Genomic DNA, 17999 nt, shown 5'->3' on the forward strand with positions numbered 1-17999 from the left:
CTTCGACTGGTTAATCAACTGGGAAAACAGCAACCTTCAGCCTACACAAAGCATGATCTTTCTAGGGGCAGAACTGGATACCCAGTCGAACAATGTTCAGCTACCTCAGGAAAAGGTAGTTCCCTTAATCCAGAAGATAAGGAAATTAATGACAGCAAAATTCCTTCCAGCCAGCGCTTGCCTGAGCATCCATGTCCTAATAGCACATGAGAATGCTGCAAACCTCATTTCTCAGTCAGTGGAATGGAGCATCTATGCTTCAGACAATTTCCATTCGCAGGACCGTGAAACAGTCAATATTATGGTGGATGCATGCCGGCAACCTCAGGAACCACAGGCCTATGGTCCCCCAGAACCAGAAGTAATCACATCAGATGCCAGCCAGGAGGGATGGGAGGCTCACTACCGAGATCAATCGGATCAGAATCAATGGCAGTTCCACGCGCAGGGGTTAGTGTCGAATCTTCTCGAGCTCAGAGCAGCCTTTCAAGCCCTCCTAGCTTTTGGATCATCCTTGAAGGGGAAGAATGTCCTAATTCGGATGCACAAGGTGGCGGTGGCATATATTCAGAGACAGGGAGGTACCAAAACCAATACATCACTGGAGGAAGTCCACCATTCTAAGATAGTTGGGCCCATCTTAGAATGGGCCCAACTATTCCTAGCCGATCTGAGAGCTGCGTACGTTCCGGCAGCACAGAACCTACTGGCCGATTGTTTGAGCAGGGAGTTCTTGTCAAACAACAAATGGTCCCTGAACCACCAAGCCTTCAGTCTCCTGACCAAAACTTGGGGAATTCCGGATATCGATCTGGCCATGACACCTACAAATGCCAAGTGCCAGAGGTTTCTGTCGAGAGCAACATACCCATCAGCCGAGGGAGTAGACTGCCTTCTCCATCCATGGAACTTTCAACTAGGGTACATATTTCCACCGACACCACTAATTGCGAGGTTCCTGTCCAGACTCAAGAGGTCATCAGCTTCAGTAATAGCAGTAATTCTCTTTTGGCCGAGGAAGCCTTGGTTCACGACCCTGTTGTAGCTCAGTCTAGAGGACCCGCTACCTCTCCCGGTGACTCGGGATCTACTTTACCAAGGGGAGTTCTTTCATCTGGCTCTGGAGAAGCTACATTTAATGGCATGGAGGTTGAGAGGAATAGGTTCCTAGAGCAAGGCTGTTCCCAGGAAGTAGTGTCAACCTTACTACAGGCTAGGAAATATACCACTAACACCACCTAAGGTAGGATATGGGGAAGGTTTTCATCTATGGCTCAGCAAAATAACTGTGACCCACTATCTCCAGATGCACCACAGATTTTGGAATTTCTTCAAGCAGGCCTAGCTAAGGGGCTAAACTCAAGTACTCTAAAAGTGAAAGTTTCAGCTTTATCTGCTAAAACGGGCTTCAGATGGGCCTCATATCCTCTTCTGATTCAGTTTATGAGAGCGTGTTTAAAGATCAGGCCTCCAAGAAGACCAACGTTTCCAGCATGGGATTTGTCAGTAGTCTTGAACGCGCACATTCAAATTCCCTTTTCATCCGGCTGACTCTATCTCACTGTGGGACTTAACACTAAAACTAACCTTTCTCATCGCCATCACCTCAGCTAAAAGAGATTCAGAGATGCAAGCATTAATGATTACAGAACCCTACATGGTCTTTTACCCAGACAGGGTGGTACTGAGGCCTTCAGACAGCTTTACTCCGAAGGTGGCAACATCTTTTTATTACAATCAGGACATCAATCTCCGATCTTTACCAACGATCAGGGCCAACCACATGCCTTGGTTATAAGATCAACTATTAGTAGCTACCTGACAGCTACAGCCTCTTTTAGAAAAACAGACAATCTATTGGTAATTCCTCATGGGAACAGAAAAGGTCACTTGGCATCATCTCGCATTATCGCATCATGGCTAGTCAAGGCCATCAAGAAAACCTATGCCATTCAACTACCGGTACCAGAAGGCATTATAGCTCACTCAACGAAGGCAGTGGCAACTTCATGGGCAGCATATTGCAGGGTTTAGCCGAAAACAATCTGCAAGGCAGCGACCTTATCCTCCAGACATACATTCATGTCCCACTATCAATGGCCCAACTATCAATGATAGATTTCGGAAGATCCGTTATTCGGGCCAATTCTACAGCTACATGTTCAATAAATACTACTTTTTTCTTGCACTCACCCGACTGGCGAGTTATTTTCCAGTGTGTGCTGCCATGATGTGTCAGGAAAACGGAAAATTGTATACTCACCTTTCTGTAATTGTCCTTTCCTGACGCATCTTCATGGGAGCACACAGGATCCCGCCTTTCTTTAGATGATGGATACAGAGAATGAAGTGGGGTGTCTCGCTTTCAAATTTATAGTTAACCAATCCTGTCAGGTTGTGGGGGCGGAGTCACAACCCAGTGTGTGCTGCCATGAAGATACGTCAGGAAAGGAATATTACGGAAAGGTGAGTATACAATTTTCCATTTTGTGTGCTAATGAGGCAATTGAAAACGCATGCACAGTCCATGAAACACACAAAATGCAAGTTCCCCCAATGTAGACAGAACTTCAAAGTGGGTACACTTTTTAAGGATATCCTTAAATTACTAACCCAAAAAACACATGCCAAGAACAACCCAAATCCAGCTAGCACAAAATAAGCCACCCCCTGTCCAAAATGAAGCACATCATCCAGCATGCTACAAAATTACAGCTGGGAGAAACACCCCCCAGTCCAGGGGGGCAAACAAAAAGCCTAACATGGGCAAAAGTTATACAACAAATACCATTGCATGGCTATTGGAACTGACTTGTTAATTTTGCTAGTTCCCACTTGGCTGGCTTATATTCTAGTTATTGGCCTTAAAATGGGTATGGGGGCCCAGGTCCCACCCTGAGGGACATATATCAATGCCACCAATTTGGACAACCCCAAAAACGAAACAAGGAGAAGTGCCTTTAAAAATGCAAAATTGCTTAAAAACTAGTAACTTGGGGGGGGGGGGGGGGCTTACTCTGCCTGCAAAGTGGTGCATTTGTAGCATGTATCCAAAATGCTGCTTTAAAGATGTACGGCTTTAGAGAAAACTTACAAATCTACATTGCAGCTGCAGGATTTTAATCCAGAACAAAAAATAGCCTGCCCCCCAATACATACAAGGCCATTTGGGTATGTTAAGGCTTAAAATGAGAACCCCCACATGAGAAAACCCACCCCAAACTAAAAAAAGATTTGCCCCTCCCACACACTAACAAACCCCTAGCCTAACCCACAGCAAGCCAGCCCATGAAAGGGGGGTGGATGCTTGGGGGCAGGAGGGGCTCAAGCACCCCAAAAGTCAACTACCTTGTTCCCATATTCAGGGGGACAAGGGCCTCTTCCACACAACCCTAGGCTGGGATTGTGGGGGGCTGCAGACGGCGCTTTACGGAATGTTGAAAACCCCTTTAAACTAGTGGTTACTAGTGGGTGCTTTGTGGTTGGTATTGGGCTGAGCCCAACATACCCCAAAGGCAGCCAGCTATGTTGTGTGCCTTGTATGACTTAGGAGGGGGTTAGGCAATTTTTCTTATCACCCCTTTCCTAACTGGCCCTGTTGTATGCTCTGAAAAAGGATGTAGTTTGGATTGGTGAAGGCAGCTCACAGCCTTTTGAGAATGGAGTGGAGTGTGCAGTTCCCCTTTTTAAAGCAAAAGTTGGCCCATGGAAATCCAAGGGGTTAGAGGGGGGAGACAAGAGCATTGTAGAATGGAGTGTGGAGTTCCCCTTTAAAAGCAAAGGCTAGCCCAAGGAAATCATATGCATTAGAGGGGGAAGGTTAAATACCCTTTTAGGAGGAGCTAGCAGAGCGAGAGTCTTTTTACATAATTTTAACAAGATGCATGTCACATGTTGGCAACGTAACATGCTAACATGACCTGTGTGCAAATCTCCTTAAAAAAATACATAAAGGTGAACCAGCATAAAAAAAATTGTCAAGTTTAGAGGTGCGCCCGTTCAACCCATGCTATTGCGTGTTTGTTGCTTAACATTTACTAAGATTTTGGCCGCACAGTGAACAAACGCATGTGAATGAGCGCAACAGCCGCTTGCGCATGCTCACTGCTTACATTGATCTTGCGCATTTCTAAACGTACTTGCGGGCACAGCAGGCTTTCTCTGAAAAAGTTACTTTCTCATTCTATTTTGGGCAGATTTGTTACTTGGGCAGTTGTTACTAAACTTCCTCACATCACCCCATAATATTGGCACCCCCATCTTCTGTCAATATTGATTTGGAGATGCCGTGTGCCATGTCCATAGTGGCGCACAGATTGCATTCTCCCCCGTGCTCCGAGATCGATGTAGTAAAAGGGGGATTCGCACTCTGTTACTGGCGCACCATTTTGTAAATATGAAAATGCGTTGCGCCTCTACTGATGACGCACGGCTTTCGTAAATCACCCCCACACAGCACTAACAAACTGATAGGTATGGTAGTCTTTCCCTGCTCTACTTAAAAAAAAAAAAAAATGTATCTGTCTATGGAATTTTCTCACGTGTCTGTTGAAACATTTGTAAATAGAACATTAGTCCATAAATTCACATGTTTTTCAGGTTAAAAAAAAATGCATTTAATATTCTTTTACACAGGAGCCCATAAAATGTTGCACACATGTTTAGTAGATCACAGATGCAGTGTCAAGTTCCTGCAGACTCTTTCTACATCTCTCTGAGATGTATAGGGTTTCAGTTACTCATCTGCTGATAGTGTCAGAGGACCAGAAGTGCGCTGATTAGCATACCTGTAGTCCATTGAGACCTACAAGTATGTGTGCCACAGTGGAAGACGGGACTGGTAGTTTATTCATTCACAGATCTTTATGAATGAATGACAAGGGTGTAGCCGGTGGCGCTAATTGAGTGAAAATTTACATGTTGGTTGTACACAAGTAAATTGATAGATCGACATGTATACAACCAGCCTGCCCATACATGGATCAAATTTGCCGGTCCCTGCTGAACCAGCTGAGTTTTGATCCATGTATGATTGGCTCAAAGTGTTTGTAGCCTTAAAAATAAAAAAAAGCATTGTTCTGTGTCTTTTAAGCATTTCTATGTGATTTTTCATATCACTATTGTATTTGTGCTTGAATTTCCTCTGGATTACCTGGTTGATACTGCCTTTGCCCTTTTCCTGATAGTAAAGTGACTACGATCAGCATGGAAGCTGATCCATGCTAGCATGGCCAATTTACACCCCCTGTCAACATACAGCTAGATACAGCCAAATATCTTCCATGATCAGATTAACCCCCTCCGTCTATTCCTCCTACCCCTCCCCTTTTGATTGACAAGGGCTTCCCCAAGAAGCCAAAACTTCTCTCCATCAGTAGGTCTATGAATTGCTCAGGAATGTACAGTGGTCATGTGAACCTGCACTTTTCAAGCAGGAAAATGCAATACAGGCAAGTTTTTTTTTTTATACCAAATACAAACATGGATTTATTAAATTATAACTATTCAACAATGTTATTTTTTTTTAACTGAACTTATAAAGCAGTAGTAAACTCTGTAAGAAAAAAAAAACAATTTCTACCTGCAAGGCAATATCATAATGTGCTAGTATGCAAAACACACTAGCACACTATGAAAGACTTACCTTAAAAAGAAGCCCTCCAGCGGCACGCTGTCACCACTGCAGAGGCTTCCATTTTCACCTGGTCTACCTTCCGGGTTCGGGGGCTCCGGGCGTCTGATTTGCCGAGCTGTGATGTCACTCCCACGCGTGGAAGTGTCGACCATGGCACACAGCTCTGAAGGAACTGCAAAATCGGTATGCCGTTCCTTCAGAGCTCATTCGCCGGTGGTGTTACAGGCTGCTGCTCGCAAGAATATTTCCTAAATGGTACACGTTTAAGAGATATCCATTTTACCTACAGGTAAGCTTTATTATAAGCTTACCTGTAGGTAAAAATAACATTCCAGGGTTTACTACCATTTTAACAACTACTTTAACTAGACATTTCAAAGGAGCGAGAGCAAGGCACTATAATGCATAGTCACTTGGGCATTCCTTTTTAAGCTGGCCATGAACATGCCAACTTAGGAAAGATTTAGCCCGGTTTACACTTTGAATCACACAGCAATGTGCAGCGCATTCCTGTGCACTTCACATGCGATTCAGTGCTGTGCAATTTGAGCCCATTCATTTTGAATGGGCTCAAATTGCACTGCATGCACTACTTTTGGAAATGCACTGCAACCAGGTTGCATGGTACTTTTGTACCATGCGATCCAGTGTAGGCAAACACACTGCGTTTGTGACCTGTGTTTGGGGTGTCTATAACTTATTGACATCCACTGCAGATTGCAACTGTGGTGCCAGAAATGCTCACAGATCATGGGCTTCCTATACCGTGTTCTAGTGTGAACCTAGACTATCATTTTCAACATTGCCATAGCAAATGATTGAATAGTACATGGAAGGGTACAATCTATTGTACAAGGCTACTGTACAAAGTGTAAATAATCAGAAAAACTGACCAGTTACCCTGAAAAACAAGAGCTGCATAAACAACTAGAAAAAATGTTCCTTTCATACATTCACTTAGACAGTTTCTTGAAAGTTTGTCAACCCAATAATGTTTCAGTTCAAGCTCATCTTTATGGAGTAAGGCAACAAAAATGGCACACTGCACTGCAGACATGTCTGCTGCAACTTGTAAGTTGTGTATTATGCTATTTATTATGACTATCCATAGTTATGTATTTATACTAAGCATCTCTGTCTTTCCAGGCAGTGCCCAGGTATCATCAGATGGGCAAGTGGAATTCAAACCTCTGGCTGGAATTCGATATATGTGGTGGTATCACTTATTTGGTCTCATATGGACCAGTGAATTCTTCCTTACGTGTCAGCATATTGTCATTTCTGGAGTGACTGCTTCACGATTCTTACATCGGTATGTTATAAGGAATTGTGCTTATTTTAGGGGGGGCACGGGTCATGCCCTCATATTTGTTCATTGTTTGTTCTGATTATTGATTGTAAAGGTGTACCTACCTACAAGACACTGAGTGAAAATAAAGTAAGTGTTGAATTAGACTTGTGAGGCCTAGGGGGGTATTCCGTGGCCTTTACTTTTGTGTTTTCTACTAAGCAATTCAAAGTGAAACGCTACTTTTGGGGGAAAAAATATACCTTTTGTTTTCTAGACTCATGTTTGTATTTTAAGGGTTTTTGCAAACTATGTAGGACACTTTATAAACTTCAATCGAAGTGGCAAGAAGAGAAGCATTTTGTAGCAGTATAGATAAGTAGCTAGTACTCTTGGAGCCCTTTCACACTGAAGACATTTTTCAGGCATTTTAGCGCTAGAAATAGCACCTGTAAAGTGCCTGAAAACTGCCTCCTATGCTGCCAGAGTGTGAAAGGCCGAGCGCTTTCACACTGGGGTAGTGCGCTTGCGAGATGTTAGAAAAAGTCCTGCAAGCAGCATTTACAGTGCTCCCAAAACTCCCCTGCCCATTGAAATAAATAGGCAGCACTTCCGAAGTGCCTGAAAAGCAATTCGGAAGCGCCGCAACCCCTTCTTTGGGGTTAAAAGCACCCTGCTAGCGGTCGAAAGGCACCGCTTGAACAGCGGTAAAGTGCCGCTAAAACGTGCGGCACTTTACCGCTAACGCACGGGCAGTCCCAATATGAAAGGGGTCTTACCATGCAGGTCTGGTTTCGAATTTCCACTTGGTACATTATATGCAAAGATTTTTCTCAGTGAAATTTGTAAGGGTTTCATCCAGATTCTCATAAATATTCAGGTATGTTAAAGCACTATTAAACCCAAACGCAAGCATTTATAACTTATTGTATTGAAGCTCACTATTTAGGCTTTCTTTCCTTTATTTTCACCTGGTGATCCGGCCAGTAAGTCTTTTTGTTTTTCAACGGGACAAGCTGTCCTGCAGGTGTAGCAGTTAGAAGGCTGAGACAAACTAATTAACACTGACAGGGGTGTTAACCATGATCAGCTTTTTTTCATTTACAATATGTAAAACCTTTATCTTAAAAGGAACAAAACTCTTTGCTGCTTAAAAAGTGTTAGCTGGAGCTTGGCTTCAATTTGTTAGTGTATATAAATCCCCTAGTGCATCTAACACTACCCTCCCCTCAGACTGGCAATGCTGCTTCTCCAAAGGTGTCTCTATTATTACTTCATCCAGAGTAGAGGCACTCTAATACAGGCGGTGTGTTACTGGCCAGATCTCCTGATGAAAACTGGGAAAATTCCTAAAAAAAAAAAAAGAAAACAAATGCAACCATCACATATAATATTGGTACGCTGCAATATATTACATTTTTGTTTTGGGTGAAATACCACTTTTATTAGATTCTTTCCAAACTGGCCTGTGTACATGTGTAAGTGTCTTGGAGACGTTTTAAAATATTTTAGAAGGAAAAAGAATTGAATGAATAGAATAGAATTGAATGGTTCTACTTGGTATGTAAAATTCTGTGTAATAGGTTGGTGCTATGTGGAATTTGACATACGGAAACATAATCAAGAATAAACGTTGCATTCTTTTAATTGTGTGAACAAATTACCACTAGAGATTAAATCATTGTAAAAATTGTAAGGTGGTGCAGGGAATGCCTGAAATTTTACTGCAAGCTTTCTGCTGACTTACGGTAAGTTAACCACTTCACGCAAAGCGATGTACCCATACGTCGGTTCTTTGATGCTAAATACCGTTGTTATGGCAGAAGCTAGCTGCCATAATCCCTGTATTTTTGGGAACGCTGTGTGTTTCTCTTTGTGATAAAAGTAGTCTCCACTGTGGATTCGCCGCAAGATCACTTTTATCGGTGGCGGGAGAGGTGCCCACCCGCCGCACTCCGGTCGTCTCCGCAGAGACAAACGCGTCCTTTCCCATGGATGCCTGGCTGCAGAGTGAGGGGAAGATGGCCCTCGCTTGGCTCCATAGCATGGAGGGAGGAAGTTTTTTTTTTTTTTTTTTTTTTTTTTTTTAAGTGACCAGATCTCATATTTAAGAGGTCCTGTCATGCTTTTTTTCTATTACAAGAGATGTTTACATTTCTTGTAATAGGAATAAAAGTGACCCTTTTTTTTTTTTAACCTCCCTGGCGGTATTCCCGAGTCTGGCTCGGGTTGGATTTTACATACCAAAAGCGGTATCCCCGAGCCAGACTCGGGCTTGTATCGCAGGATCCAGGAAGAGTTTACTTACCTTGTCCCCTGGATCCTGCGATGTCTCCCCGCTGTGATCGGCGAGCCGCTGTGTCTCGCTCGATTCACAGTGCCGAGCTCCGTTCCCTGCGTTGCGACGCACGGGGACGGAGTTCGGCGGTAAATTCGAAAGTGAAACACACAGTATAGATACAGCATACTGTAATCTTACAGATTACAGTACTGTATCAAATAACTACACATCCCGTTTGTCCCTAGTGGTCTGTCCAGTGTCCTGCATGCAGTTTTATATATATAAAACTGTTCTTTCTGCCAGGAAACTGGAGATTGTCCATAGCAACCAAAATTGTCTGTTTACATCAAAAGTGGTTTTAGAGCAGCTAGAAAAAAGCGATAATAAATTAGAATCACTCGCAGAATTGAGCGATAGTGATTTGTGGGGAGATCCGTCATCAAACACTAAAAGTAACGAAAGCTAAAATTCTGCAACTGAGCAAATTTCAGTGTTTTTGATTTGATTACATTATTATATAATTTTTATTATTATTATATTATTATTTGTTATAATTATTTATAGTTATTTATTATATTATAATTTTTTATTTCGTTTTTCAAACTTTATCATACCCGGGATGTCTACTAGACTCTTGTTTTGGACAGATTTAAGTGAACTATTCCTAAGAATTACAGGCCTACAATATAAAACGCCAAATTTCTGTGCAAAATAATTGTACCGCTTTCAGCACCTAAAATCAGAAATAATCATACCGCCAGGGAGGTTAAAGACATTGTCAAAATAAAAAGTAAAATAAATAAGAAAAATGTTTTTAAAGTGCCCCGCCCTGACGAGCTTGTGCGCAGAAGCGAACGCATACGTGAGTAGCGCCCCGCATATGAAAATGGTGTTCAAACCACACATGTTAGGTATCGCTGCAATCGTTGGAGCGAAAGCAATAATTCTAGCCCTAGACCTCCTCTGTAACTCAAAACATGTAACATGTAGAATTTTTTTAAACCGCCTATGGAGATTTTTAAGGGTAAAAGTTTGTCGTCATTCCATGAGCGGGCGCAATTTTGAAGCGTGACATGTTTGGTATCAATTTACTCGGCATAACATTATCTTTCACAAAATTGGGCTAACTTTACTGTTGTCTTATTTTTTAATTCAAGAGTGTATTTTTTCCAAAAAAAAGTGCGCTTGTAAGAGCGCTGCGCAAATACGGTGTGACAGAAACGCAATGAGCGCCATTTTATTCTCTAGGATTTTCAAAAATATATATATATATATATAATGTTTGGGGGTTCTAAGTAAGTTTCTAGCAAGAAAAAACAAACTCATTTTAACTTATAAACAACAAGTGTCAAAAAGAGGCTCAGTCCTTAAGTGGTTAAAAACCATGAGCCAGTGGTGCTAGCAAACAGTTAGATCACTGTGTATGTTTTGTGCATAAGCCCCATTCACACTTGAGCGTTTTTCTGCTTGTTTACCTATGCCTTACTACGCCTTCCTATGCAGAATACAATTTTTCTAACTGTGCCTGTTCCCACTTGTAAACTCATTTGCCCGAAGCTCTGTCTATGCCCTATGCTCAAAAAAGTACACCATTTTTTTTATTTAGCGAATTCAGGCGTTTTTGATCCCATAGACTTCAATAAGAACACCTGTAAGCGAGCTATACGCCTGTTTTTATGTGCATTTTTACACCTGAAGAATTCTTCTTCTCCAGGAAGCAAACAGTTGAAGCTTGATACACGTGCACAAACACTTGTAAAACGTCTGGGGAAAAAAACACTCCAAAATCACCAGGAGCATGCTCTGCTCATGCTCTGTTTAGGTGTGAATGCATCTTAAACTATGTGCAGATCTAAGAAATCTGTTATAAAGGGAAGTTTGCATTTTTAAAAAACAATTTAGAAGACTTTAGCTACCTTCAGATTTCAATGGAAAAGTACTTAAAAGTGGTTGTAAAACTTCCATATACCCAGAGAAGTGACTGACCTCACTTAAACAAATCATCCTACATAATTTGTACCTGTTTATCTGTTGTCTTCTCTTTTCTACATCTATACAAAGTCCAGAATTTATAAAGCTTGTCTGAGCATTCGGGAAAAAAAGGAGCAGAGAGCTGGAGTTACAACCTACAGAGCTTAGTGAGGAGAACTCTGAGAGCTGATTGGAGGGAAGGGACACACCTCTCTTCACACAGCAAACGGAAACAGCTGGGGCTGTCAATCAGCTGGAGGTCCCTCCCCTGTTACCATTTTTTTCTTGGTGTCAGGGAAACTTGTCAGTAGTGATTCATGCTGATAGCAGAGGAACAAAGCAGCAGACAGAAATGTCACTTACTGCTCAGGATTGAGACAAGTACACACTATAGAGGGATATGCTTTGTTCATATTTCATGTCTGAGGTTTACAACAACTTTAAATAGTACATTACAGAACAACTTGTATTACAGTTATGTCAGTTACATCAGTGTTTAACAAAGATAAAGCTTTCCTTAATAAGTGACTTTTCAAATGAAACCAAATGTTCAAACGCAATGGGTGAATTTATGTTAGTTATTTATTTAGGACTTTTTTGAATTTTTGTTTGAAGTAAAAAATCATGTGGCTTATTTACGAAAGGCAAAACCCACTTTGCACTGCAAGTGCACTTGGAAGTGCAGTCGCTTTAAATCTGAGGGGAAGATCTGAAATGAGGGGAAGCTCTGCTGATTTTTTATCATCCAATCATGTGCAAGCTAAAATGCTGTTTTTTATTTTCCTTGTATGTCCCCCTCGGATCTACAGCGACTGCACTTCTAAGTGCACTTGTAGTGCAAAGTGGATTTGACTTTAGTAAATAACCCCCAATGGGCCTGTAAAAAAAAGAAGCAACGTACTTGTTTGTAGCCCATGTGTTAAAATACTGACACTTTGCTGCTCCCTGACCCCTGCAAGAATTCAGTTTGAGTTGGGTTGAAGGCCTGTGACTTTCATCGCACAGGATTTCTGAAAAATCTGGAAAGTCATTTTTGATTGAGGACACCTTTATACAGTCTAAGCCCCACCTTTTGTCATGGCATCTACGTTTTATTTGACCAAGGAGCTACAATTTTTTTCTGAAGAAAACCCCCCAAATATATACATAAAATCAGTGCTCAGTGGTGAATTGGAAGCTAGCACAAAGGTCAATATGCCAAAAAGCTCCCAGGTAAGTATATGTAGGTGCTGCACTTTACATGTACTTACAATTTATTCTGGTATTACCACATGATCTTGGAAATTGTTCATTTCACTGGCTGAGCTCCAGTCCATGAAGTAATGTAAATAACAGCTGCATTAGGTTTCCCTTGATTACAAGAAGGTCTTTGGAGGTCAGATCCCTTGTGTTTCTGCATGGAGGAACCCAAATCAGAAATTTCCATTTGACTTGAAAACCCCATCTAGCTTACACTTGTTCTGTAAGGGAAAGAGATGTTTGATATGTGTACATCAATTATTGTTCTGCACCATCTAAAGGATGGTTGGTTTTATTGATATCATTAAAAAATGTACCCGCTGTATGTAGTTTGAATGCCTTTAAAACAATGTATGGAGATAAGAATGCTAGTGTTAATTTTCAATTTCATAGGATTTTATGTACTGTGTCTGCTTATTATTTACAGAGATAAAACAAAAGTCAAGCACCCTATCCTGTCTTCCTTGTCTCTTCTGTTCTGGTACCATCTTGGAACAGCGATTATGGGTTCCTTCCTGCTGGCCCTTTTGAAAATCCCAAGAATTATTGTAATGTATTTGTCTCAGCTACTATATAAAAAGGTGAGCATTGATGAAACCTGTACATTTTTGGTGTTAACTATTTTGTATAAACTTGGTAAACAAACAAGTGAAAAGTGCATGCCGAAGGCCTTGTTCACACGGTTGTACTTAAGCATACATCTGTGTGATGGGCCGTGTTTGCCCCCATGAAATGCACAAGTGCTAATTCCATCAGCGTGCAGACAGTCCCATTCATGTCTATTGAGATGCTTGGCTGCAGAGACACAGCCCCTGGTCCCAATTTTACAGCTGTGCAGGTACAGGTCTCCAAATGCAGACAGTGTGTGTGTGTTCGGGAACATGCACCTGCATGTCTGTCAGATTGGGACCAGTTTTTCGTTTCATTCGTTTTTTGTTTTTCTTCGGAAATTCCAAAATTCTGAAATTCGAAAATAAGAAGGTAAAATCCAAAAATTTGAAGTAACTAACTAACTAATAATAACTAACTATTAAATTATAGGTATTGGAATTTCCTTTCAATTTTGGCTGTTAGTTAATGTAGCAAATGCAAATTTATCTGAAGTTACGAATTAATCCGAAATAACGAAGGCCACATCTAAACAAATAGAACAGAACAAAATAATAATACGTTTTTATTAAAGTAAAAAAAAAAAAACCAAAGCGCCAAAGAAATCTAAATATTGATATGATTGAGTGATAACATGAAAATTGACAATTGACAGCTGCAGTGAATAAACTTTTGCAAGTGCAAAATGATACTAGTAAAGAAAATTAAATATACTGCACTAAGTGCCAAAAAATGTTAAATAAATATCACATTTGAAACCGATGCGACTCTGAAAAAAAATCGCGCATAAGTCCCATGCAGATAATTTGTTGCAAACATCAATAACCTTGAAGCAATAAAAGTTCTGAATCCCAAGTGAAGTGCTCGTGCTCTACAAAGTGGATGTGAATCCGTGCTTGATAAGTGCTTACAAGACGGTGCCCCCACATAGATGTGAACTCACCCCTCCAAATGGACCAACTATTTCTAGTTTGGTCAAACACGCATGTGGGGAAGTCCCCGTGGATTTTCTGTGGGCTAATGTGGTTTAAGAAAGTTGTTTCCTTATATGAAATGGACGCAATAAGGAGTGCCTCATTCCTCTATGTGCTGACGTTGTTTGGGGCAGATGTTCCTCATAAAAATGACAGAAAAAGCCTCATTGCGCAGCAACAATTAAAACATTTATTCCAGATAAAAAAACATGGTATTAGACTCACGTGTAAGGGTGCCTAAAAGCCTGGCACCCAGTGTGAACAGCAGGTAAGTTCCCAGGAAATCTGCCCATAAGCAGATAAGATGATGCGATAGAGCGGACCAACCTCTACATGTTTCAGCCAATCAGACGGGCCGTCTTTAGGAAGTTGTGTCTGGGATTTGGAACTTTAATTGCTTCAAGGTTATTAATGTTTGCAACAAATTATCTGCATGGGACTTTATAGCGATTTTTTTTTTTTTTTTCAAAGTCGCATCGGTTTCAAATGTGATATTTATTTAACATTTTTTGGCACTTAGCGTGGTATATTAATTTTCTTTACTAATACGTTTTTATTATTATTATTATTATTTATTATTATTAATTTGTTATGTTACATTCGTTTAGATACACCATTCGTTATTACAGGTAATTCGTAACTTCAGATAAATTCATATTCGTTACGTTCACTAACAGCCCAATTTGAAAGGACATTCCAATACCTATGATTTAATAGTTAGTAATAGTTAAGTTGAAAATCAAAGTATAGGGAGTGGCGCTGTGTTAAAATTAAGGGTATGGCTTGTAAATTAAACAAGTGCTCAAGTGTATAATATAATTATATCAATATCAATCGGATTCAGGTCAGGTGATTGACTTGGCCATTGCATAACATTCCACTTCTTTCCCTTAAACTCCTTGGTTGCTTTCGCAGTATGTTTCGGGTCATTGTCCATCTGCACCGTGAAGCGCCGTCCAATGAGCTCTGAAACGTTTTGCTGAATATGAGCAGATAATATTGCCCAAAACACTTCAGAATTCATCCTGCTGCTTTTGTCAGCAGTCACATCATCAATAAATACAAGAGAACCAGTTCCATTGGCAGCCATACATGCCCACGCCATGACACTACCACCACCATGCTTCACTGATGAGGTGGTGGTATGCTTTGGATCATGAGCAGTTCCTTTCCTTCTCCATGCTCCTCTCTTCCCATCACTCTGGTACAAGTTGATCTTGGTCTCATCTGTCCATAGGATGTTGTTCCAGAACTGTGAAGGCTTTTTTAGATGTTGTTTGGCAAACTCTAATCTGGCCTTCCTGTTTTTGAGGCTCACCAATGGTTTACATCTTGTGGTGAACCCTCTGTATTCACTCTGGTGAAGTCTTCTCTTGATTGTTGACTTTGACACACATACACGTACCTCCTGGAGAGTGTTCTTGACCTGGCCAACTGTTTTGAAGGGTGTTTTCTTCACCAGGGAAAGAATTCTTTGGTCATCTACCACAGTTGTTTTCCATGGTCTTCCGGGTCTTTTGGTGTTGCTGAGCTAACCGGTACGTTCTTTCTTTTTAAGGATGTTCCAAACAGTTGATTTGGCCACACCTAATGTTTTTGCTATCTCTCTGATGGGTTTGTTTTGTTTTTTCAACCTAATGATGGCTTGCTTCACTGATAGTGACAGCTCTTTGGATCTCATATTAAGAGTTGAGAGCAACAGATTCCAAATGCAAATAGCACACTTGAAATGAACTCTGGACCTTTTATCTGCTCCTTGTAAATGGGGATAATGAGGGAATAACACACACCTGGCCATGGAACAGCTGAGCAGCCAATTATCCCATACTTTTGGTCCCTTAAAAAGTGGGAGGTACATATACAAACTGTTGTAATTCCTACACCGTTCACCTGATTTGGATGTAAATACCCTCAAATTAAAGCTGAAAGTCTGCAGTTAAAACACATCTTGCTTGTTTCATTTCAAATCCATTGTGGTGGTGTATAGAGCCAAAAAGATTAGAATTGTGTTGATGTCCCAATATTTATGGACCTGACTGTATTTGTTTGATTTTCAGTAGCTGCTATTTAGGATTTAATATCACAAGCTGTGATATATACATCTATTACCTTAAGAGGATTATTCATCCTTAGCACTGAGCGGTGCGTTTCAGCCTTTTTTTGTGCACTTTTGTGTTTTATATTGTTACATAGTTAGTCTGGTTGAAAAAAGAAACCAGTGCATCCAGTTCAACCAATAGAAGGGAAAAAATGTATACAGTTCTATATGCACAATCCTATACTCAATCTAATCTAATTATGCCTAAATGTTTTTACAGTTAGTTCATTATGGCTTTTCGAAATGCACTGACATTGGTTTTATATAGATTTAATTGCCTGCTATAACTGTAAGCTGATATGATGGACTTACTAGAAGGAGTATCTACTGAATCTATTAGATGTATACCGTTGTGTACTGTTGTTTCAATGAGTCAGCCATCTCATTGAAAAGAATGCACTCCTCATGTGGCTGATATCTCAACATTTGTATTAAAAAATGTGAACGCGTATGCATATAAAAACGTGAAGAGCATATCAAAGGTTAATTCAGACAATTTGTCACTCTGCCCTGCATGGGAAAAGTGAAGTGTGCTTGTAAATGGCCCTCCTGCTCCAATTATTCTCAGCTTGCCTTGTCTGTGTCCAGCTATTGACTGCTAGACCAGAGCGCAGTCGCATGGGAGGAGGTCTCCTGCTCCCCAATATCTGGAAGTCTTGGGTATTTTTTCTGGCCGCAGTGGAGGCAGGAGTGATGGGGGAGCACAGGTCAGGTGACTATAACTGGGGCAGTAGAGGCTCTTTACAAACACCCAGTTTTGCTTTTTTTGGCAAAGACTAGGTTTAATGCAATACAAACTAGTACTGTCGAGTGGTAAAGTATCCAGAAAATATTACCAATATGCTACTTTCAGAAAGTACGAGCACTTTACCATTATCAAGTGTTATAGCTTTCTGTCTACCAACTTGAGCTGTGCATTCAGATTGCAAATTGGAGATTTCTGAAAAACCACTACTGAAGACTACTGATACCCCTAGTGATTTTGTAAAGTTGGATTGGTCCATGGCAGAGCAGATGCAGGGGGGGAAATGGAAGCACCAAGCTGGCTGTTTACCTTGAATTGTTATAAATAACAAGTTTTAATGCCTTGCCTTACCAAAGTAATGTGAGTGTTTTTGTAAACTAGAAGTCTGAATAAATGGATTGATTGGTTAGGAATGAGTGAATAGATGTTCCCTGAGAGTACAAAAATAATCGTCGTCATCAGAAGTGATCTGTTATGTACAATTTGTACTGTTAATTGAATAATAATAGTTTGGCTTTGCTTTAGTTCTATAACCCCTGCCAGTTTGACACATATCTTTTTGACAAGATGAGGCAAAAATAGCTGGAGAAAACTCCATTACCTTGGTGTTTTCATAATTATACAAAGATTAGCAGTTTATAATAATTTGATTGTAATCTGATTTGTCAAAGAATATTTAGGAAATGTAATTGGATTTAGATAGTGCTTGAGGCAATCAGTTTAGTTTTTCCAAAAGTGAATGTGTCAAGGTATTTAGAGGTTTATCATAATCTGCTCAAAAGTACATAACATACTTAAAGGATAAGGGAACTTTTTGAAGCTCCTTTTCAGGGCCCTCCCTTCTCCAACTTTTTTTTAAGTCATATTTACCATGAACACCTGAAATTTTAACCCTCACCCAGTCTATCCAAGACTGAAAAACACTTTTTTGGCTGCAGGTTGGCTTCATCATTGTGCACTGGGCAAAGTTAATAGATATCCGAAGACCAAAGCAGAAGAAAAATCTTTATAGCTATGATCAGATTCACTACTATGGGGTTGATTTATTAAACCTTGAGAGTACAAAATCTGGTGTAGCTCTGCATAGAAACCAAGTAGCTTCCATTTTTTTTTTTTTTTGTCAAAGCTTAAAGTGGTAATAAAGTCCAGTCCTAAAAAT

General features: G+C 40.5%; 1 protein-coding gene across 3 annotated transcripts in view; it reads left to right on the plus strand.

The window, feature by feature from the left end:
* The window catches only part of SLC44A3 (solute carrier family 44 member 3), a 225516-nt gene that overhangs the window by 130706 nt on the left and 76811 nt on the right, over positions 1-17999 (plus strand). For all 3 annotated transcript variants that reach the window (XM_073593076.1, XM_073593073.1, XM_073593075.1), the window contains 2 exons: positions 6782-6947; positions 12842-12995. In XM_073593076.1, the coding sequence (XP_073449177.1) occupies positions 6782-6947; positions 12842-12995 (320 nt within the window). The remainder of the gene's footprint in view (positions 1-6781; positions 6948-12841; positions 12996-17999) is intronic.

Source organism: Aquarana catesbeiana, linkage group LG07, assembly GCF_042186555.1.
Source record: "Aquarana catesbeiana isolate 2022-GZ linkage group LG07, ASM4218655v1, whole genome shotgun sequence".
NCBI classification, from domain to species: Eukaryota; Metazoa; Chordata; class Amphibia; order Anura; family Ranidae; genus Aquarana; species Aquarana catesbeiana.